Consider the following 23477-nt stretch of genomic DNA (forward strand, 5'->3'; position numbering starts at 1 on the left):
GAGGGTCGGCCCAAATTTGATATCCCACATCTGCCTTGATTGCTCAAAGGCATGCTCTCAGAAAAGGCTGATCATCATTGCCCCTTGTTAGGGGTTTCACTCTTTCAATCCACATAAATAGGTACAGGTCCATTTCAACATCAGACAGCAGCCTCAAACATAAGTTGGGGCTTCAACAACAACAAAGCCTTTTGTCCCAAGCAAGTTGAGGCTTCCTTACCAAAAGAACTCCACTCCACACCGATACAGTAAGGGGGCAGGTGTGATGATGACGGTGATGATGACAAGGAGAAAAGAGTTTGAGGTAGGAGGGGGGGAGTCATCAGTTCAGCACAGCATCAGCAGCCAGAGGACAAGTAGAGCCCATGGCAAAATAAACTAATCAAAACACTGAAACAAAAACAGGCTTCCGTCACTGGAAAAGGCGAAAAGCTCTCAGATAAACAAACCCTCGATTCAAAAGTTTCACTAGACAACACCACATACAGTTCCCAGCCCCCACCTCTTCAAGCTCTGCACGGGAAGAGCATCCAGCCAGCACCAACCACCAAGTGTGTGGTCAAGGCAGCCCCTAAGGTGGCGATCTAGATGCAGCATGTAGCTAGTTTTCCCACATCAAAAACTGACTGTCTGTGTATAAAGTTAAACAATGGCTTCAAAGATGAGGTCAAAAAGAGACAACGAATACCACAATGACAGCACCACTAAAGGTGAAATAGCATAAAGCGGGCTCAGATTCGCCTTTGCTCAATCATACAAACCAATCCCTAAGATCTCTTGCTGCACAAGCTACTCATCTTGGTATAAGTGGAGCTGCACTGGTTATCACTCATCTGAATGACCATCCTAGGCACAGAACCACCAACAAGGAATGATCGCATAGGCTCCAAGAGAGGAGGGTCATGTCAAATTTGAAACCCAGACCTGCCTTGATTGCTCAAACGCATGCCCTTCAGAAAATTTAGCCATGTCCTAACATAAGCACACCCCCATTTGAGATTGATAAAGTTTACCCAACCATCTCTTTAGTTAAACAACCAGAGAGTGATCTATTGCAAGCAAATGCAACAGGCACCAATTCAGCAAGAGGAATTAATGCCAATGGACTAAATAGCTTTAAGGATCATCAGAAGTAAACAACTCAAACAAATAAAAATTGTATAATGACTGGACAATATTTAATGAAAAATTATAAACAAAAGACTTAAATAGATCTTCGGACTGCAATACAGCTGGTTTCTCGTACCGAAACTGCATTGATCTAAATCGATCTTTGGAGTGCAATACAGCTAGTTTCATATACCAAAAATGCATTGATATAATGACAACAGAGAAGAAATCAGCTGCAAAACATATCCAAACTGCAAATGCCACCAAGGCCAAGTTCCAGGACTCTAATTCATTATAATAAGACAGTCTACAAAAGTTTTCAACATGTGAAGAAAAAATATGAGAACGAAAAAGTTTATTGAGCAGCAAGAAAAGGTTCAAAGGTCCTCATTCAGAGCAAATGTCTTTCACAAAAGCAGGTTTTAACCATGGAACAGGTCTAAAAGATTACTCATTACTGATTACATGACTGCAGCCGGTAGCCAGTGCCCCCTGTTATCTCAACTTTTCTCAAAATTATCTAGAAATTCTCAGAAGATGACATGAGCTTCTGAGAGTAGCAAGTAGCAAACATGTATTGGAAACAAGACACATAGTGCACCATTATCCTTGGATGACAACCCATTGAAAAAATTGGGCAATAAATAGACGAAATAATGCAAATAGTGTGGTAAAAATAGCTTGTGGTAATAAAATCAAATAGTGTGGTAAAAAATAGCTTGGGCTAGAGATGAAACTCAATGAGGGCTGCAGGAACCGAAAAAAAGTTTGCCACATATATCATAAAAACAAGCAGAGAAAAATTTAGGGCTGTTTGGAACATAAGAATAGAAAATACTTAAGTGGAGATAGTTTACACACAGTTTATTCAAAAATAGAAGTGTGAAGAAATCATATTGGATAGTTAAATCATCAAAGATCAGATATACCAACGCATTAATACGATCAGAAACAGCTTCATATACAAAAACAGAAGGAAAAAAACGCAAAATATATTTTGGAGCAGTAGATCTCCTTTGGATGGGCTCAGCTTCGCCTTTGCTCTATCATACAACCCTACCCTCGCTCTCTCATCAACAGATCAATCCGTTCTAATTTTAGTGGTTCTACCCTGGTTGTCACCCAACAAGATGGTTGTCACCCTACCCTCGCTCTCTCATCAACAGATCAAGGATAGAGCAACAAAGATCAGAGCATGATTGAGAAGGTTCCAAGAGATGAGGGAGGGTGACAATTTGATACCCACAGCAGCCTTGATTGCTCAAAGGCGCTTGTTTCAGCCATGGTTGTTCATCATAGCCCCTCATCAGGATTGCATTTCTTCATTGCATACATTACACAACATTTGGTTCCACCAGATGGTTGAAGGCATGCTAATGTGATCATCATCACTGCCCCTTGTTGGTGACTATGATGCCCTTGCTTTGTTTCATTTTGCTTTCTCTGCTCTTCATGCATGTGGAAGACAAAGTTGAGAGTTGACATAGGAAGACCGGACCGGCAATTACTGGGGGCATAATTGGCAAATTTGTTTGGCAATTACTCATCACAACATTTAAAAAGGCTATGCAACTCCTCAACATGGTCTTACATGAGGGGGCTACTGAGGTTGACATGTTATGTCCCATTACCATAACCCACGTCATAGATTCAAACCCGGCAGGAAAGGGAATGAAGAACACCAATCCTGTTTAGGGATGTGAAAATCAGATAAAGAAAGCACTAAACCCAGAAGAACACAAAGAAAAATGGCTACAGTAGCCTAAAAAGTAATGGAAATAAATGAAACAAACTACTGCAGCTAAAGTTGAAATCACCAGAGAATACTGGATAGCAAAAAGGAATAAGCAGATAGAGCGCAAATGAGAATCATGATAAAAGGATGAAACAATCATGGAAAGGAAAGGGGAAAATGTCACTTGGCTCAGCTCTGCCCCAATATCAACACAACCATTGCAACTTATGGTGGAAGCACATGGCTCAGCTTCGCCTTTGCTCGATCATACAAGCCCAACCCTGACATCCCTTGCTGCACAATTTACTCATCCTAATGTAAGTGGAGCTGCGCTGGTTATCACTCGTTTGAATGACCATCCTAAGCACAGAACCACCAATGATAAGGAATGATCAAATAGGCTCCAAGAGAGGAGAGGATCAGATCAAATTTGATACCCAGCTGCCTTGATTGCTAAAGCATGCTATTCAGAAAAGGCTGAACATCATCGCCCCTCTTAAGCACTTTTCGGTCCTTCATTGCGCAGAATGGGTTGCATGCATGCTATGTGATAAACTGATAATTGTTGCCCATTCAGTAAATTTCACCTCCACATGGTATCCTCACCCAAGTCAGAAAACCACCTCTTTACATCTCATCTCGTCCAACTGCCCATCCTAATGCCACCAAGGTTGAGGGGATGAGCAGCAGAGAGGCTAGGAACATTCAGAGTAGATCAGAGCACAGCACAGCACAGAGGCAACAGCAGGGGGAGGAGATCACCGCTGCTGCTGCGGTGGCTGTTGTGATGCCAGTAGTAGAGAATCAAGGCATCGTGGCCAATGTATCTATCCATGATCCATCTGTCCATCCATCAAGGCACCGTGGCCGGCTAAACCCCCGACTGGGAAGCCGCATCAGACGCCACTAGCCACCGTACGGTTCCCAGCCCCGGCCGCCACCAAGGCCAAGGCGATGGAACGGCGGCAAGCGGCACCGTAGAGGAGGAGACCTGACGCGACGGCCGCTCCGGAGAATGGTCCGTGCACAAGGCTCGATTCCGTCTAGGGTTTGGGTTCAGGGGGTGTGAACTGTAAAGGTTCTCACGTGCGTGCATACATATATACATACATACATACACAAGAGAGAGAGAGAGAGAGAGAGAGAGAGAGAGAGAGAGGATTAGAGGAGTAGGAGCAGGAGGACGAGAAGCCGAGGAGAATGCGAGCGTACCGAATCGAAAAAATTGCAACCAAACAGCAAAAAAATCATTCAATGGCGGCTTAGATCCCGCGTCGCCCGACCAAACCCTCGACCAGAAGCAGCCGCAGACCCCGCCCCACGGTCCCCAACCCACCCGCGCCGCTGTAACCCTAGCCGCCGCCGAAGCAGCAGCAGCACCGGCGGCTGCCCAAGGGCCTCCAAGCCGATGCGATGCAACGCTGCGCGGGAGGGATGGCCCCGGGAAGAGTGGATCCGAGGCGTGCCGCTGATCGGGAGCCGAGCCAGCGCCAACGGCGGCGCCCTTCCTCATCGCCGCCGTTTTGTTCCAAAGGGCCGCGGTTTCGGGTTGCGATCACCGGCCATGGCGAGTGGGGGCGGGCGGAAATGGTAGGCTCGCGCGCTCGCCTAGCATGCGCCGCCGCCCACACGCAGTGGCCTCACACTTAAACTAATGATGAGTAGTCTCCGGAGACGGCGAGGCCGGGAGGGTTTTGTTGGGGTTCGGCTCCCGGGAGGAGGAGGCAGACACACGATGCAGAACGCGGGCCCCACTTCCCGATCTACTTCCACCGCGGGCCCCACTTTCCGAGACCCTTCCACCTTGAGCATAAAAATCCGGCCCAAACAAAGCCCGAACCTGATGCGGACCTGGCCCGTTTTGCCCGTCTAGACCGTTGGGCCCAATATCTCTCTCAATATTCGGCCCAGCCCGCAATGCCCTTCTCTTTTTCTTCTGTTTAGATTCTTCTCTCCTTCTCCCTAGGCCCGAACCAGTAGTGGCCCATGACCCTCTATTCTTTTTCCCTCTTTGTTTTTAGCCCGATCCAGTGGCAAACCCAAATCCTCTGCCCTTTCCATTTGAACCCAGCAGTCTGGTTCCTTTTCTTTCTTTTTCCTTCCACTAGATTATCTACCTGTGTGTTACTACAGATGTAAAAAAATGTAAAAAAAAGTGATGTAACACATGTACAACCATACAAAGAGTGTGTTGTAATGGAAGCTAAAAATTTACACATGACAACATTGCTGACTACTCTAAAACCAATCATCACCAACTGACAATTCTGAGAAATCCAGAAAAGCGTCTCGAAAAAATGCCTCATGTCAGTAGTCCGGATATGCTGAGGTTGCTTCAGATTTTCTTATGAGCAAGGATAAAGTGTTCTCGCACTTTTGGAGCTTAGTTTTGAGATTGTTCGAGGTACTTTCTGGTACATTGAATGCAATTCACGATGATAATGTCACCGAGTTCAAGAACTATCTCTTTGATGCTTCCTCTCTTTATCATGGTATTGAGCATCAATTTTCTACCCCACATATTTTTCAGTAGAATTGTGTGGTGAGAGGAATGAGATGGCTAGGATAAAGCTCGATGAGCATATAACTCCTAAGAGGTTTTGGGCTGAGGCCATTAGCACAGCATGCTACATTTCCAATCGAATTTTTTATGTTGTTGAATTTGACTTTTTATGAGTTGCGTTTTAGTAGGAAGCTGAAGGTTTCACATTTGAAAGTTTCGATTGTCGTTGCTTCATCCTAAAGTGTGGCGACCTTGATAAATTTAAGTCGCGTTCTTCCGATAACATTTTCTTGGAGTATTCTTTTTATGATCATTCTTACAGGGCCTTTAATCTTGATACTAACACCATTATGGAGTCATATGATGTAACCTTTGATGAATCAACCTTATGTGCTAGTTTTGTCGTTGAGTATACAAATGATCAGGAGATGAGTGAGAGCATCTTTATAGATGACAACCTTTCAGCTCTCGGTGAAGACAAGATGATTCACTACTTTCCTCGACCACACCTGCTTCTAAACTGGCACCTGCTTCTTCTACTCCAACAGAGGGTCCTGCAACGTCTACTTCCACTGCAATGACTTTCGAGCATGCACTAGTAGTGTTTGAGGGTGTACGCTCGCAACGTGAGGCCCCTCAACACATTCAACAGCGACATCCTCCACAGACGATGATCGGTGATATCAATAAGAGGATAACGGGATTCAAATCTGCTTCTCATACTCATTTTACTGATTATACATTCATTGTTTCTTTTGAGCCTCATTATGTTGGACATACTTTATCTGATTCGAGTTGGGTCAATGACATGCATGAAGAGCTTAAATTTTTTAAGAAAAACTAAGTTTGTGTTCTTGTAGAGCTACCCCTAATGTTCATACCGTATGCATAAAATGGGGTTTTAAAAATAAACAGGGAGATGATGGGTCTGTAGTGAGAAATAAGGCTACATTGGTGACTCAGGGTTTTACTCAGGTAGAGAAAATTGACTTTTGAGAGAACTTTACATCGATAGCTAGACTAGAAATCATTAGGATCCTCCTTGCATTTGCGGTATCCCGAGGTTTCAATTTGTACCAAATGGATGTCAAGAGTGCTTTTCTTAATGGTTTAATTCAGAAATAGATCTATGTTAGGCAACTTCTAGGTTTTGAGCACTCCAAATACCCACATAGAGTTTACAAGCTTCGAAAGATTTTGTATGGACTTAAGCAGACATCTAGAGCTTGGTATGATAAGCTTAGCTCTTTCTTGCTAGAGCATGGGTATGTGATTGTGTCAGCTGATAAAACTGTGTTCTCTCTCAGGCATAGCGATAATTTCTTACTTATTCGGATATATGTGGATGATATCAATTTTAGTGGCTCTTCTCATGTATTTGTGGCTAAATTTGCAGAAACTATGAGCAGCGAGTTCAAGATGTCAATGATGGACGAGCTCAACATCCTCCTTGTACTGCAAATCAAGCAATGCAAGTAAGATACATTCATCCACCAGACGAAGTACACCAAGGATTTGCTGAAGAAGTTCGACATGAGTGATGCGAATCCCTTGGCAACACCGATGACTACCTCGACCGTGCTTGATCTAGATGAAGATGGTGAGGAGGTGGACCAACGGGAGTACAGGAGCATGATCGGCTCTCTCATGTATTTGACAGCGATAAGACCCGACATCCACTTCGCCGTCTTCTTGAGCACTCGCTTTCAGGCTTCACCAAGGACGTCTCACCGCGAAGCAGCGAAACGCATTTTGAGGTACATAAACCACACTCTCGAATATGTGCTTTGGTTTTCGGCTTCCTCTTCACTTTCTCTTCAAGGTTTTTTGGATGCGGATTCCGCTAGTTAGAAAATTGACAGAAAAATATATCTAGTACTTATCACTTCTTAGGTACTTCTCTTATGTGTTTATCTTCTAGCAAATAGTCTAGCGTTGCGCAGTCTACTGCTAAAGCTGAATATGTAGCTACTACTAGCTGTTGCTCACAGATTTTATGTATGGTTGCTACTTTAAGAAATTTTGGATTGAATTTTAGGAGTGTGCCACTTTTGTGTGACAACACCAGTGCTATAAGCGTAGCCAACAACCCACTTCACTACTTGTGAGGAACCGTCCAAACAGTATTCTAATTAATCATCAGGAGAATCATTACTTATAATCACAACCTCAGTGATTAACCAGAATACTATCTCGGTAGTCCTAGCACGTGTTTTATGTCCAAGATCGGAACACATACCTTTCCAACATGTACAAACAATATCGCTTAAGAAAGAGCGAGTAATTAAAGTTATATTACAAGTTCTTAAGCATGTAACTATTTGCAACATTTTATACAAAGAGAAACTCCGCAACGGAAGATTAAAACCTTAACAACAACAAAAAGGAGAGTGGAGTCACATGCCCTTAGGCTCCACCCCAAAAGCTACGTCTCACCAAAGTAGGATGCTCTACTCTTACCCACCACCTGCATCGGCGGGCACGAAGTAGCCAAACACCACCTCACCCTCACCAACAGAACCTGAAAGCGCAAGCATGAGTACGAAGGTACTCGCAAGACTTAATCCATATAGAGCACATATACATAGCTCGACTCCAAGGATTATGTATTGAATTGTTAGTAAGAGTAGGCCACAAGGTTAAGTAAACATATGCGGTAAGCAATCTAGATACATATGTGTAAGCATCTATACTTAACTCAAAAAAAAACTTTTCTACCCTATAATCCACAACTTAAATATGTATGTATAGTAACCATAGTATCTCATCAAAAATCCACCAACCATTTCTATCATACCATAACCTTATCCCATATTCGTAACCTCTACGACCAATGCAAATGAACGGAAGCATGCTCATGACCGAGAGCGCAGCAATTCAAATTATTCTTACACCCTGCAGGGGGTACAACTTTACCTATATGACTCGAGAACCATTTGACTTGTGCTACTCGCAAAAGTACACACAAGGGGTACTCGTGTCAACCTTTCTCATACCCGGAACCACCCACTTGTAAGCCCCTATGGTACCGGGGTTACCGCAAAGCGTGTCCCGGACACCTCCGGCTCCACGCCACCTTACTTCTTCTTTTCTTTTTCTCTTACGCATCATAGATTCTCAAGGCAATTGTCTGCAGGGCATATGATAATCGGTTTACCTTAACATTAGATCAACATGTGTTGAGTACGGAAAGTGCTAGAGCTAACTACACCGACGGATAGCATTAAACGATACAAACGGTCTATGGCATCCGGGCAGCTCTCCTGAACTACCCAGAGGACTCCTCCTGGGCAGAAGATACCCCTAACACAGCCCACATCTCGTCTCAATCTCACATCTCAACCATCCATCTCAACCTCATCTTTGTATTGTGAACAGTGATTAAGCCCTAGGCTCGCGAACAACGACAACATTGTCGCTCGATTTCTACTGAGGACCTAAGCATTGCTAAGCATTTTGAATAATCCTTGAAGCTAGACACCAACTATATCATTAAGGCTACAAGGACAAATATTCATCAGCAAGTCAAGATAGAGACAATGCATCAACATAGGCTCTACCCATATCAGCTCGACACTAGACTCAACACATGCAAACATACATAAAGCATAATTTAGCAATTTACACCATTTTTAATTTGAACAAAGGGTGCAATATGCTTAGATGGTCGCATTTCTGCTCTAGGGTTTGCCGCACAGAACTCACAAAAATGCGGAAGGTTGACGTTGTCATCGATCGCGCTCGCGTCACGCTCCGGACCTTCGTTCACTATTGAAGAATGTATGCAATGATGAGCATAAACGGCATGCAATGAAAGGTGCTCCATAGCACATGGCAATGATGGAGATGAAATGCATCATGCCATGAGTTTAAAGCCTCAAGATTTTCTTATTTTGGATTAATGACAAACATTTAATATTTTATTAGATTAATTTTGCTTAAATCCAAGCTTAGCCCTAAATAGACAGTTTAATTAGGTTTAGCATGATGGTGAGTATTTTTCATAACTATTGCACAAGATAATAGTATTTACAAAATTGATTTCATCAATTTTGGAGCTACCAATAATTAATTATGGATTAATGAAGCTCAAACCTATCTTCGTTAATTAAACCAATTCCAGTACAATTTCATGGTTGCTAATATTTTTAGCATGTAGAGTATGATAATACAAGGCTAGAAAAATTGATTTCACTATTTTTGAAGCAATATTCATTTTCCTACACATTTTAGAAGGTTTCAGCCGATTTATGTGTGGTACAAAAACCCATTTCTCCTTTTTCTCGAATTAAATAATGCTTACACCCTTTTCCACCTAGCCCCAGCTACCCAAAAGCATTGAAAAGTGGGGTCGGCTTAGTTGACTTTGGTGAACATGGCTAGGCCATGCTCTGTACAGAACAGCTTGTACAGGCAAACGCCATAGCCGGTGCTAGGCAAGCTCGCTGGCGGCGAGCGACACAGTGGCTCGACTGGGAAAGGACAACAACAGCACCAGCGGGCAATGGAGAACTCATTCAAGGCATAGCCGGCCGAAGGTTCTGGCCCAAGCATGACCGACGGCGAGTGCCATGGCGTGGCGGCGCTCGGTCCGTGCGGACTGTCGCACTATAGACGGGCTAACGATGAACTATCGTGGGTAAAAGTGCAAGGAGGGTCCCAAGAAGGTCATCATGCTCTCAGTTGGCCGGGAGATGCACTGCTGCGGCGGATCAACATGTGACCGGATCTTGCTTGCCGGAGTTGGAGAAGATGACGACAGTTCGGGCTCACAGAGGCAATGGAGGAGCTCTGCTGCGGCGCTGGGCTATGGGAAGAAGGTCTCTAGCTCGAGCTGCGCACGTTGGCTAGAGAGGAGTAGCGGCAACGAAGCTTTCTGCGTTGATGCTGGGCGCGGGGAAGACATGAGCATGCACGGTGGTTGCGGAGCTGCGCGCCGTGGGCTGGGCGTCAGAGCTAGACGGGAGCGTGGACGCGAGGGAGCAGTAGCTGCTGCTCTAAGCTCGGCTGAGGGAGGAGCAGAAGCTCTGCTGCTACTGTGGTTGGACGAGAGAGAGCATGAGAGAGTGAGCTATGGCTGCTGCTGCTGCTCTGTGTTGTGCTCGGCTGAGCAAGAGAGGAGAGAGAGAGCGCAGGAGCTCTGTTGGGCATCAGAAGATAAGCTAGAGAGAGCAGCAGAGGGAGGACAAAGACACCTATAGGGCAGGTGGCACGGGGCTCGGTGTGCGTGGCGATGCTCTAGGCGTTTTTGCATGTGATAAGGTATTGATAATAGTTGATGTGTCAGAACTTGGATAACATGTGTTTGTGGATGCTTGTTCTTGTTCATGTCTAAATCGAGTTGGCGGTGTTTGGAATTGACAAACTCTTCTCTGTACGTAGAAAAATTACACACAGAAAGTTCCAATGTGAACATCAGATGTTCCGGTGTGGGTAGTGTCTACTCGCCGAACCTTTTCTTGCAGAGAGCAAAGTTTTCTTAGAACAGATAGTGTTACACTCATGAGATGATCCGGTGTTTAGGAGTAGAACACACCAGAACATCCGGTGTTCATGTTTTTCGCAGGATGTGCTCTGAGTTGAAGTTTTTTATTTTGTGCTAACCTGGAGATATTTTAGAGTATGGAGAAATGTGTTTGCTTGTTTCAATGTGTGTAGGTAACGGATGCAACTTGACAGTGATGGCAGGTGATAGTGGCTAAGTGGGTGCTTGGTGCCGAACAATCAAGGAGGGTCGGGCGGAGTCAAAGGTGATCATAGCTGTACACATAAAGGTCAAGCTAATCATTAAAACACAAGATGATGATGATGTGTTGACAAAGTCAAACGAAGGGGATGTCGGTACAAGTGACAAGACGACTCGAGGGATCGGGAGCACGAGAGACTTACTAAAGGTCAAGATCGCAAGACGGAGGACACGCATCATCATCGGAGCACTTGCTTTAGGTGGAAGCAAGTAGCGGTTAGTCACGCTTTGAGAAACATGTTAGGGTTCCGCGGTTTGTCCTTTAAACTGTGGGAGGACTGGAGAAGTACGTGGCACCATCACGAATCTTACGTTGAGAGAAAGTTAAGTCGTAAAGATGTTGTGGCAGTCCGATAAATGGAGAAGAAAATTGAGAAAAAATACTCCCGATGGTAGATAGAAGTGTAATACAAGATAGGGGTATTTTAGGAAAAAGTTAGAAAACTTATGGTCAAATTTTCTAGTCCTATAAATAGAGGGGTAGGACTATGAGAGATGATGAACTAGCCATTTGAGCCTATTGTGCTACCCATATGAGAGCATTGTGCTAGGATTTTAGTTGAAAGGAGGATGGATGCTTAGACCATGTAATAGGTGAGAGTTTTGAGAGGAAAATCTTTGTAATCCACTTAAAATTGGGCTAACCTTTTTGAGTAATGAAGTTTATTTTGTTTCATATGCTTGAATTCTCCTCCTTCTAGTTTTCCTCTCTTTGTTCCCTCGCTTTGTGTGCAAGTTTTCCCTTTTCAGTTTTGATTTTTGTTTTTGTTTTTGGTTGAAATTTTAGCACCTTGTGAGGTCATTCTTCTAGTTGCTAGAGGTATAAAATTCGTATACACACGCTTATGTGATGGGGTTTTGAGTTCTCTTGCCTCTACACAATAAACTTGGAGAGTTTCGTTGCTCGGTGTTCATCTTTTCTTGTTCCATTGCTAGTTGTGATCTTTCGAATGCTAAGACACATAGATTGATCTTAAATGGAACCTATGTTTTATATATCATATGTGGTGTCGTTTTGCCTCGATTTTCTCTTGTTAAAACTTCTCTCGATTTTTGCTTCCGCTTGAGTTTTGAGGTGCATTGGGTGATCCAAATATTCATCCCCTCTAGTCGTCAATCTTGTTCCTATAGTTTCCCTTCGAAATTTGAAAATTTTCGTCGAAATTTTAATCATTGCGCAACATTGGTCGAGCTGTAAAAGCACACGAGCACCCCATGCCACCACCCGTGACACGCACCTGCACGCGTGAGAGGCCAGCGCCTCGGCTTCGCCACTTGCATGCGTGCTTGGCCATCCGTACGTCTGTGTCGGTAACATGGGAACCAAGGGTCCCCGAGTCCCGAGGTCAGGAAAGCAGAGTGCCACATGGTGCCATCCCTCGGGGACTATCTCCCCGAGGCCCGAGAAGACCCAGTTCCGGGAGGGGTAATCGGGGCCATGAACAGTGGCCCCCCGAGTACCCGTAGTTTCTCGAGGACCCGAGAAGCACAAGTTCTGGGAGAGGGTGCTCGGGGCCATGAACAGTGTCCCCCGAGTACCCGAGTCCCCGAGGATCCAAGAAGACACAGTTCCGGGAGAGGGTGCTCAGGGTCATGTACAGTGGTCCCAGAGTACCCGAGTTCCCCGAAGACCCGAGAAGACCTAGTTCTGGGAGAGGGCGCTCGGGGTCATGAACAGTGGTCCCCGAGCACCCACAGTTCCCCGAGGATACGAGCAAAGACATGTCCGAGAGAGGGCGCTCGAGGCCGTGAACAGTGGTCCCCAAGCACCCACAGTTCCCTGAGGATCTAAGAAGCCCCTTGCCGGTGGACCCCACGAGGGCTCTACGGTGAAGTATCAATCGGTGGAAATCCCAATGCTGCATTTAAGAGAGAGTGTGGCTTGTCACTTTCAACCACTCCCCCCACGCCTGTCGTACTGAGTACGTCAACCCCTGCCACCGTCTGGTAGAGACATGGGGTCATTTAATGCAGGTCCCATCGCACGTCACCCTGCGGGACCCATGAAGGAAACGGCTAGGAGATATCGTCGCTGGGCTTAAGGCATATCGCCTGCCCCCCCCCTGTTGTGTCAGACCAGCTCTGACCGAGCGGGCACGCGGGGTTGTTCGGTGGCTGCCCGATGGGCCCCCCACTGCACCAGCTGAAAGTAGGCATAATGGGCGACAAGACCGGTCGAGGGCGGATTTTCCACCCCCGTAACATCAAGCTGCAGTCCCATGATGGTTGCTTTCCATTTATGGATTATGGGAACTCGTGCCCTCCTTTCTGGGCACGCCGAGCCTCTCCGGCAGTATAAGAGGGGGGATGCACTCCGAAGAGAGACATGTGAAGAAGCATACGGCGCACAACTCTGAGAAGCTCAAAGAGATCGGCCCTTGAAGACCGAAGGTCTAGACTTAGACACAAAAACTTGTGACACAAGAGATCCACAGAGAGGCATTCCCAAAGCATTAATAGCATACACACAGGAGTAGGGTATTACGCCCCGTGCGACCCGAACCTGTCTAAAATCCCTCGAGCATTTACTCCAACCAGCAGTCAATCATCCTTCCCTCCTACATCTCATATACTCGCATTAAATTCACGTACGAGGTAGATTCAGAATCATCCCCCGGCCGAATCTCAAAAGGGGTCCCCCAGGATCCCCGCTTGAGGAGTTCATCCTCCGACAGCCTGCCACACCACTGTTATCGTGTGCTGCTCCTGTGTTGCGCTGCACATGCACTCGATGGAATACGCGCACCGCTCGGCCACTCGAGCATCTGGCTTTGCTACTCGAGTGCCGAGACGGATGCACAACCATGGCACTGCTCTCCACTCCGTCTCTAAACCTCACCTGCTCACTCTCGCAGCCGACTCGAGCCAGGAGCCTATAAAACCGAACTTTGTCGTCCTTCCACTCCGGCACCCAAGTTCTTCATCCAGAGCTCCATTTTCCTTCTTCTCATTCCTCCCTAGCGAGCATCACCACCCACGGCCCTTGGCATTGGTGAGACTCTCGTCCTGCCTGCAGCCTTTTACCTCCCTAGGTGCGCTAAACCTAATCACGCTAGCTTGGCTTTACATGGAGTAGAAGGGAGGAGGGATAAGCTCGAAGGAACTCTGGCAAGCACTTTAATTCGGTGACCTTAACCACTACTTTCGGAGAACCTCTACGACCAATTCTCCTTCCGCATGTTTCATACTTCAACACCCGACATCATCTCCCTCCTTCGCTCTGCAAAAATGTGCCCGGAGACACAACTTTGACTTGGGGACCAAGATTCCACCATCGCCGACCTCTTCTTCCTCATCTCCGAGCACCTCCGGTCATTCTTCTCCCTCTCCAACCGTTCAGTGAGCATTGTCATTCCCCATTGATTCTTCTCTGAACCTCTACTCACCTTCTTTAGGGACGCATCACACAACGCACACACCAATACTTAGTTTTCTGCTTTTTGTGTCGCATCTCTCACTACCAACCAGACCTATGTGTTGAGGGATTTCAATTTTGTTTTACAATTTTTTGTTCACCGGTGAGAAGACCAAAATTCGTGAAATTTTGGTTATTTTTCATCATCTGCTCTGTGAGTCCCACATGAGAGCGAAAAAAATTTCAAAATTAGATATTTCGTTCCCCTCCGAAATTCACAAAATTTTACCAAATTTTTGGCAAAATTTTAATCACTGCATGTGTCTAGTTCGGTCAAGGGGCGGCTCAGTAATTTCCCGCCGCTCTTCTTCCTCCCATCGCCCTGCTTGCTCTGCTCATCGTTAACCTTCCGTCACTGTACCAATGCCGCCCTATGACATCATCCACCACCCTTCTGCCTACCCATGGTTGGCGCCGCCATTGCCGCCTCGCCATCTTGGTGCCACCATTGTTCGCACCTGACTTCCTCTATCCCCGCAATGCTAGTGAGCCCCCTCCCTTGACCCCAACCCAAATTCCTAACCCTAACCTAGTCCCGTTCTAAATCTGGAAAAACTCCATTTTGGCAAGCATAAACCAGATCTTGATCTTGTTATTAACCAATTAGCATTCCCCAGCATATTCACCTGTCAAAAACCAGCTTTCAAAAATATGATAGTCCAAAATGCTTAAACATGTCATTAAGTGTTCATGAGCATTATTAGTATCATAATTGATATTTTGAGCAAGTAATTAATGCAATTAAAGATTAAACACAATGGTTAAGTTTAATAATAATTGGTGTCTTGTGAAGCAACTCACACAATTGCTATAAAACATAGGGTTGGCAATAAGTTTATAAATTATCCCATGACATGAGAAGAATATTAGTGATTTTTTCCAAATTTTTGGGAATTAAATTGGAGCCTTAAAAATCTGTGCAAGTTGCAAAAGGTTACAACTTTGGATATTTATAATTCAAATTTGGCTCAGGGTTATTGGGTCAAACCAGTTAAAATAGGTTGCAAAGAAATTATAGATTCCGAAGAAAATTGTTCCACAATTTTTCAAACAAAGGAAGACCGGTTTTTGAATTAGAGAAGGAGGGAGATCTTTTCACACCTCGACCACTGTTCATCCAGCCCCACCTGTCATCCCCTCTCTCCTCTGTCTCGACCGAGCGACTTCGAGAGAGGCCGGCCACCGAGCCACGTAGCCAGCCACTGAGACACGATGTCGGTGCCGATTTCGTTGACTCTGAGCACATCGCTCGCCGCCTTTATCCCCTCTACCCTCCCCCCTCTCTCTGTACTCAGTCTCTCCTTTCTCTATCTCACTCGGCCGGACTCCACAAAGCAGAGCAGAGCGCAAAACAGTAGCACGTCGCCGCCCAAATCCACTGTGCTGAGGCCGTCGAGCCCCAGCCTGAGCGCCCAGGAGCACGGAGGAAGGTCACCAAGTTCCTGCACTGTCAAATCCCCATCTCCTTCAACCGGATTCGCTGCACCGACGCATTCTTCCTCATCTCTCGCGGCCTGTTTCGCCACTCCGTTGTTGACTAGCCACCACGCCGTGTCTCTGGCCCAACCAAAATTGTGGTGAGCTTCCCTGAGTTCTCCTCTTCCTTGTATGCGTGTCGGTTTTTCTTTGGCCCGTCGCCGGCGCTGTCATCCACGGTGACTGAGCCGCCGCAACCCGTGTGTGCTCGCTGTCGATCGAGTCGCAGCCTGGATCATCGGCCAATAACCATGCTGTTAAGTTCGCTAAGCCGCATTGAAGCTGTAGGGACTCTCGGCCAGGTCATTCGCACCACGTTTGCCACCGGCGAGGCCAGCTAAAGCCGCTAGCCAGCTCTGCACTGTGCGCGCCCGGGGCTCAGGTCAAGTTGACATGGTCATCTGGGCTCTGGCCCCACATCCAACGCTGTGTCTAGCTCACACTCGAGTGCAAAAAAAGATTTCAGACCTTTGTAATTCGGTTAATTAAGGAAATACGAAATTGATTTATTGTTGCATTATTAACTCGACTGAGACTTATAAAATGTATAGAAAATTAAATATTGCTCCAAAAATCATGAGGCCAATTTTTTTAATCTAGTTAATTTATGCCATGTTTAGTAAAAATATTCACACTCATGTTATGCTTAATTAAATTTTTGTTAGCTTTAAGCTTTGTTTAAGCTTAATTTAATCTATGAAAAATATTAAATGATTAACAATAATAAAAATTAAGAGAAATCTTGGATGCTATCAATCAATGAGATGATGCATTGCATCTCCACTATGGTCATGCATTGTGGAGTATCCTTCATCACATATCATCCATACTCAATGCGATGCACCGTTCTTTTAATTAGAAGAAGACGTCTCGGAGAGTCATGAGTTTGAACATGAAGGCGAACCAGTGGAGTTCACGAGTGAACAACGGAAAGCACTAGACAAGCATCTATCATATCTCTGCTATATTTTTGTGAATTATTGGTCAATTTACTAGGTCTTACTATATGTCATATATACATGTTTCAGCGAGTCGATGTCGGAAATTTGGTAGATCCTATTTGTTGTATAGTACCTACCTTGATCAAGTTGTTAATCCTGATTCTTGTAGCCTGGGTATAACGTATCATGATCCAACTTAAAAATGATACGAGAATTGCTTAGCCTAACATAGTTACTCGGTAGAAGTTGAGCAATAGATGTCACCGTCGTTCAAGAGCTATAGGGATTTCAACTATAGTTAAAAAAATTATAAGCTGGGATGATGAGTTAGTAAAATTGAGATGAGATGTGAGCGGGTACTAGGGGCAGTTCGGGAGAGGAGATCCGGATGTCATAGACCGCTTGCATCATTTAAGCACCATCCGTGGTGTTATTTAGCTTATGCACTTTTCGTATTTTCAAATATTGATATAATGGTAAGATAACTTGATTACCGTATGCTGTGCTAATGCTTGCCTTGCGGTCCTATGACGCGTAAGAAAAATGTTGAGGAGATATAAGGTGCGAAGAGCTGGAGGTGTTCAGGACACACTCGCGGTAATCTCGGTGCCATAGTGACATGTGCAAGTTGGTAGTTTCGGGTATGAGAAAGGTTGTCTTGGGGGGCCAAGAGGATGAATCCTAGTTGTATGGGTAAAGATGTACCCCTGCAGGGTGTAAGATCAATTCGAATCACTGCGCTTTCGGTTATGAGGACGCTTGTATCCATTATGCAACATTGTAGAGTTTCGATCAGTTTGGGAAAAGAATGGAAAGTATGTGGGTTTTGGGATAAACATGTGCTGGTACTTGTTTAAGTTGAGCAAAGTTTACGTTATTGAAGTTTATGTTTATTGTCGTTTGATGCTAGTTGTTCATGTCATTATATTGGTTAAATGTGCTTTTTCGCTGAATCAAATCAATTGTGTGGCTATTTTTTGCTATTCAACCAAATACATTATCTTTGGAGTCGGGATAGTATATACTCATACTGTGTAAGTCTTGCGAGTACCTTCGTACTTAGGTACTGCATTTAAGTTGATATAGGTAACGACGAATTCGTATACGGGTACTTTTATCCCACTGATGTTGGAGATGGCCAGGTGTAGAGATCGATGTTTGAGCTAGTCCCGATGGTGTCTAATGGACAATGGTGTTACTGATCTTTTGTTTTATTAATATCTTTCCGCTACGTTTGAAAACTCTGATATAAATAGAAACTAGAACTTGAAACAAGATTTATAATAAAAGTTAAAACTTTTATATTATGTTGTTATCTTGTGATAAAACTATGTTGCAAACGGTATATGATGTGATATTAGACTTTGTTGGGTATATATCAAGACCATCAAAATTACTTTCTTTTTAGTCGGTTTAATTGTCGATTAAATCAGATGTAATTTGATCAGAAAAAAATTCTTCTTTCAGTGTCATTTTCCCGATCCGATGGGTTGAACACACAAGGTAAATTAGGTAGAGTCAAAACAGGCAACAAAAATATTGAAACACCACACCAGTTCGGAATCCACATATGATCCAAGACATGCTCATATCCACATACGCAGAAACGTCTAGGCAAATATCGTAAGGAATCCGTACATCAGTCAGACTAACCGCGGGAGTACAGAACTGACTTTACCCAAATCCGAAACGTGCTCTGGTAATCTAAGAAGCTAAGACTAAATCACTAAACTTTGGTATGAAGAGCGACACTATATCTCCCGTAAAATATTCCACAAAAGATCAATTCTGCTATTGACCATGGCAAGCAAACTCTAGTGTTTGCCCATTCATGCAATCTTCCTAAACTTCTCCTTTTCTTGTGATCATGTACAATCGATGCATTGGGCACGAAAAGTGCGCCAACTCACAATTTCCTCATCTGCAAAATAACAACACAGGACAAAAATAATCAGGGTAATACATTATCCGAACATCTCAGACTAATGGGAACTCGATGCTCACTGCAGCTCATTGTCTTGTCTCAACGCGAATTTAGCCGTGTCCTTCCACAAGCAGATCTCCATTTCTTTCTCGACGAGCTTCTTCTCCGCGCACCGCAGCGCGGCTTCCAACTCCTCGATCCGGTCCCGATTTCTTTCATGGAGAAGTTCGTGGAGCCTTCTCTCTAGCTCAATGGCAGAAACTCCATTGAATTCAGTCTCATCATCATCGTTGTCTTCTTCGTTCACGGCAACTTCCCCCAAATCGTCGTCAACTCCATGCCGGTAATCAGCGATATCATCCGAAGGCTAAATACCAAAAGAGCATCAATGATGGCCTGAATCAGAGACAATATATTCCACTTTTTGACAAAAAAAAAGTGATGCAAGACCAGAGGAACATACCTCTGAATCGTGTTCTTCTTCTTCGGGCAGAAATGACGGGGTCTCTGAACCGCTGTTAGCCTGAAGCCGCTCCAGTTCGGCATGGAACTCCTCCTCGAGCACGTCCATCCTGCCGCAGCATCCACCATCCTCGGACGATTTCTCGTAGCTCGCCACCTCCATGCCGGACGAGGCGGCCTGATCCTCCTGATTACCACTCACGCTGTGCTCGTTCCTGTCGGTGACACAGCTAGACGTCGTGGACTCGGGATTGCGAGGTTTCGATACGTCATGGCCATTGCTACTGTTGTGTTCCCCGACTTGGTGTTTGATCTCCTTCAGGAGCGCCTCCATCTCTGTGCGCACCTTGACCATCTTGTTGAACTCGTCGGACGTCTTGGCCAGGAGGAACACGAGGCTTAACCCGACGCCGAGGCCGGAATGCCTCGTGTCGCTTGCGGTTGCGGATTCGCCTACTGGAAATGCAGAGCAGAAAGGGTTAGTGGTCGATGATTACGTTCATGTTCATCTGGAGTAAACGCAAGGTACATGCAGATCAGAACAAGAAGATTGCTAATTTCTGAGACAAAAAGGAACTTGGATAAATTCTGACAATAAGCACTTCATTTCTTTACTGATTAACAGCAGAACCACACGACTGCTACAAATCCTTGCGATAATTTTCGAAAATTCACCTGTTCTTTAACCAAGAACACAGACGCGATGTTATTTGCAGTTAGCAATCACTAATATTCCGCTAAAAGTCGCACATTTGACTCCCAACCAGAGCAGCACAACGAGCTCACGCACCTGAGGTGGAAACGGCCACGGGCGGGTGCTCGCCCTTCTCCACCACGACCTCCTCCACCTCCTCCTTCCCCTCCCCACTGCCGCCTTTCCTCCCGAGCCTGACCAGCCGCGCCCACCTGAACCTCGGCAGCACCGACCTCGCAGCCGCCGCCGGAGAGCGCGGCGGCGTCCCCACCGCCCCCTCGACCCCGAGCTCCTCGCCGTCGTTGAGGTAGTCGACGATCCTCCTTTTTCTCCCCTCGGAAGAAGCCATGACGATTGGCGAGTGCGCGCCGACCGAGGAGGAGCAGGAGCAGCAAATCAGAGAGCGGGGCAGGAGAGGAACCTCAGGGAAGAAGGCGAAGAAACCAGTTTTCAAATTGGAGCGGGTGGCGACCGACGGGATCGTGGTCGTGGAGGGATCGAACCGTGGGGCCCGCCCGACAGCGACCCATCCTAATCTTGTTTTCCGATAGGTATGTATGAGTGTATGATTCGCTTGAAAAAAAAAACATAAACAAATTCAGAAAGGGTGAGAGGCGTAAAAAGAAATTCAGATGGATGATGAGGTGGGACGGCAGCATTATTCGATTCCTTGAGGAACACAGATAATTTGTAGGTCAGGTATTGCCGTTTGATTTGAACGATGCATTTTATATCACGATGTGGATGGAATTGTCGACGTCTCCGGAGAGGTTCGTTCGTTTGTTCCGTTCTCCCTTTCCTTTTGTTCCATCCTGCCCTGATTACAGGGCCCATCGAATTGACTCGGGAAGTTGCGTAACCAGCACCTGGCCATCATGCATGGTATTGAAGAAAAATCATTTTGCTAACGGCAGCACTGCACACAGGCACGTAGCACCGCCACGTCTTAGACCAGCTGCAGCAACACTGTTTATATAGTGTAGGAAGTGGGTTTAAAAAAAGAAAAAAATGATGGAAGATAGAAAATAGTGTAGTTGTTGAAGATAAATAAAAATAAAAATGTTACAATGGTGTTATAAATATTATAACAGTATTATATGACAAATTTTTAAAATATATATTAAAGATGACCTTAAAATATACGGTGAAGCACCTATGTGCAATGCTCTCCATGCTGCTGCGAAACCAAAACAACCTAATCCAATCCAACCCACAAAGGAACTGCACGCACCCCTGGCAGTCTAGAGAGCGCCGGTCGCCGGAGGAGCAATCACGCGAGCTACATGTTTCGTGTTTCCGGGGCCTCGACTGCGTCGTGGACTCTCTAGTCCGTAGACAGAGCAAGGCAAGAACCTGGAGCCTGTCACTCGCCGACCTGCCTTGATACCTGAGAGTACCTGACCACACCGGATCAACGCGGCCAACAGAGCAGACGAACAGCAGGCACGCAGCGACAAGCGAAGTACGCGAACAGGAAAGGATCGCCGGACCCCGGATTCGATTCGAATGAAGCATGAATGCGTCCAGAATTTAAGATGGGTCAATTTTAATAAATAGTCGATAATATCAGTGCTGCTCTGGTTGGGAGTCAATCGACCGGCCGGCTTCTTCGCTGGCGCCGATCCGGATCCCGAGCTCCCGGTACGGTGTGCCCTGTCGCAGGTATGCACCAGCCGTGCCGCCGAATACGAGAGATCCGGCCGTGCGTAAGTGAGGGTAGGTTTGTTTCAGTTGAAGATTTAAAAAGCAGTTTATAAAAGTTGAATCGTAAAAAATTGAATTGTAAAAAGCTGGATTGTAAAAAACTTTTAGATTATAGATTTTAAAAAACTTTAACGAACAGTTTAGTAAAATAGACTTTTACAATATTAAAAGCTGAGAAAAACTAACTTCTCATATTCTCACAATTCAACTAACAGATTTTAAAAAATTATAATTAAAAGATGTCTGTTTATTTCAGATTTGAATTGTGAAAGCTGAAGGCCCTAAACGGCAGGAAATGAAAAGTGCGACGCCGTGCACCTTGCACTAGTATCCGCCGGAACATGTATACCATGCACGGTACAGCAGCAGACAGCATGTCTGCAGTCTGCACGCGTCGCCGTCTTGATGGTGCTGCCCATCTGATGCTTATCGTTTTGTACGCCTTAAGGATGCCAATTTGTCACGCGATTAAGCCGTGGTTGTCGTGTTTGCCGGGACGCCATGCATGCATGAGCTCCTGATGAGAACGAAGTGAGCAGCTAGCTCGTACTGGAGATGTTTCTTGTTTTCTATATTCCAGACCTTTGGTTAAAGATGCAGCGTTGCGTCCCAGCTTGCTGAGCTGAGTACAGCAGGTTCTGATTCTGATTTTTCATTTCCCGGATGCAACTGCTGATTTGGACTCGGCGCCTGCCACAAGAACAAGAGGCCGTCGACAAAAGATGGGGTTCGTGGTAGGAATACAGTGGGACAGGATCACAGGTTTTTGGCGTTAATTTGTTCGAGTAAACCGACAAGCAGGGTCGCTGCCGAGAGCTGGAGGAGTCCAGGATGGAAAGGATTCAATAGAATATACTTGTATAGAAATTTAATAAGTTCCAAACGAGGATACTAAGAACGGTGGTCGTGCCGGAGTGGTTATCGGGCATGACTAGAAATCATGTGGGCTCTGCCCGCGCAGGTTCGAATCCTGCCGACCACGGTTTTTGCTGTTCGTTTTGACAGGGCCTCATTGTCCTCCCTTTTTTTAAGGCGGGCCTCGCTATCGCTAACTCCTAGCCTCGGCCTTACTACCATCACCATTCCGGCCCAAATAACAAGCAGACTGGTCCGGCCCGCTTGAAGTCTCCGCCGCCACAATAGGGCCGTCGTTCTGGGGCAACCAAGTACCAATCTGGCCCGTCTTTTTCTTTTTCTTTTTTTTTCCCAGCACCGACCGTGCGCATGGTGATCGTTTTCGTGTCGGCACTGGATTTCCTTTTCATTTTCACTTGGACAATCCGTTCCAATGGGACCACTGCCTGCTGCTCAAACTTTTCCGTCCAACTGAATCTGACGCTCCGAATGTCCGGCCACCAGTAGCACCTGAGACCTGAACCTGCGAATCATCGACCGTTGATCCTCCACCGTGCGACCGTTCGCCGCACATGCGCAAAGTCCCTATTGGAAGAAGTCTACGGGAGATCACGGTGAAACCATAACAAGCCGTGTGGTGGTGCCGTGGACCAACGAAAAATAGCAAACTCTCTCTCTCTCTCTCTCTCTCTCTCTCTCTCTCTCTCAGCACCCTTTGCGTTCAATTCCCATGCATATAGCTGGTAGTCACCGAATCTGGAAGAAGGATCACCTCGGAATCTTGTCCACTGTCGAATGTAAAAGATGGACGGAATGGTAAAACCATGTGGATGAGGATGGAGAAGATCGTCCCTGATGTAGATAGTATAGTACACACGATGTTATTAATTTTGATGTATTCCGATCCACTAT

The 23477-nt window shown here is 45.7% G+C and overlaps 2 protein-coding genes and 1 non-coding gene across 4 annotated transcripts; 1 reads left to right on the forward strand and 2 right to left on the reverse strand.

Moving 5' to 3' along the window:
• Nucleotides 1-2274: 2274 nt before the first annotated feature.
• Nucleotides 2275-4544, reverse strand: LOC133927122 (uncharacterized). The gene is made up of 2 exons (XM_062373429.1): nucleotides 4058-4544; nucleotides 2275-2797 (listed from the first exon to the last, which is right to left on the reverse strand). Exons 1-2 carry the CDS (start codon nucleotides 4356-4358, stop codon nucleotides 2499-2501), a joined length of 600 nt encoding a protein of 199 aa, XP_062229413.1. The 5' UTR covers nucleotides 4359-4544; the 3' UTR covers nucleotides 2275-2498.
• A 13908-nt stretch (nucleotides 4545-18452) lies between these two features.
• On the reverse strand, nucleotides 18453-20678 carry LOC133927124 (protein POLAR-like 1). 2 transcript variants are annotated; one of them, XM_062373432.1, is made up of 4 exons: nucleotides 20103-20678; nucleotides 19314-19765; nucleotides 18931-19217; nucleotides 18453-18847 (listed from the first exon to the last, which is right to left on the reverse strand). In XM_062373432.1, exons 1-4 carry the CDS (start codon nucleotides 20353-20355, stop codon nucleotides 18844-18846), a joined length of 996 nt encoding a protein of 331 aa, XP_062229416.1. In that variant the 5' UTR covers nucleotides 20356-20678; the 3' UTR covers nucleotides 18453-18843. The 2 variants fall into 2 exon arrangements, with proteins under 2 accessions (XP_062229416.1, XP_062229415.1); XM_062373431.1 differs by having other exon boundaries at nucleotides 19314-19768; nucleotides 20103-20671.
• Nucleotides 20679-22610: 1932 nt separating this feature from the next.
• Nucleotides 22611-22692, forward strand: TRNAS-AGA (transfer RNA serine (anticodon AGA)). The gene has a single exon. It is a non-coding gene; the product is annotated as a tRNA-Ser (tRNA).
• Nucleotides 22693-23477: the final 785 nt, after the last annotated feature.

Source organism: Phragmites australis, chromosome 8 (genome assembly GCF_958298935.1).
Source record: "Phragmites australis chromosome 8, lpPhrAust1.1, whole genome shotgun sequence".
NCBI lineage: Eukaryota > Viridiplantae > Streptophyta > Magnoliopsida > Poales > Poaceae > Phragmites > Phragmites australis.

What these genes read in the sequence shown, in the direction of transcription:
- LOC133927122 (XM_062373429.1), bottom strand. Translation starts at nt 4,358, where the DNA reads ATGAGGAAGGGCGCCGCCGTTGGCGCTGGCTCGGCTCCCGATCAGCGG. An exon ending in GTTGCAATTTTTTCGATTCG is followed by an intron (nt 2,798 to 4,057) that starts GTACGCTCGCAT and finishes ATCCCTAAACAG; the next exon opens with GATTGGTGTTCTTCATTCCC.
- LOC133927124 (XM_062373431.1), bottom strand. Translation starts at nt 20,355, where the DNA reads ATGGCTTCTTCCGAGGGGAGAAAAAGGAGGATCGTCGACTACCTCAAC. An exon ending in CGTGGCCGTTTCCACCTCAG is followed by an intron (nt 19,769 to 20,102) that starts GTGCGTGAGCTC and finishes CTGCATTTCCAG; the next exon opens with TAGGCGAATCCGCAACCGCA. An exon ending in AAGAAGAACACGATTCAGAG is followed by an intron (nt 19,218 to 19,313) that starts GTATGTTCCTCT and finishes TTTGGTATTTAG; the next exon opens with CCTTCGGATGATATCGCTGA.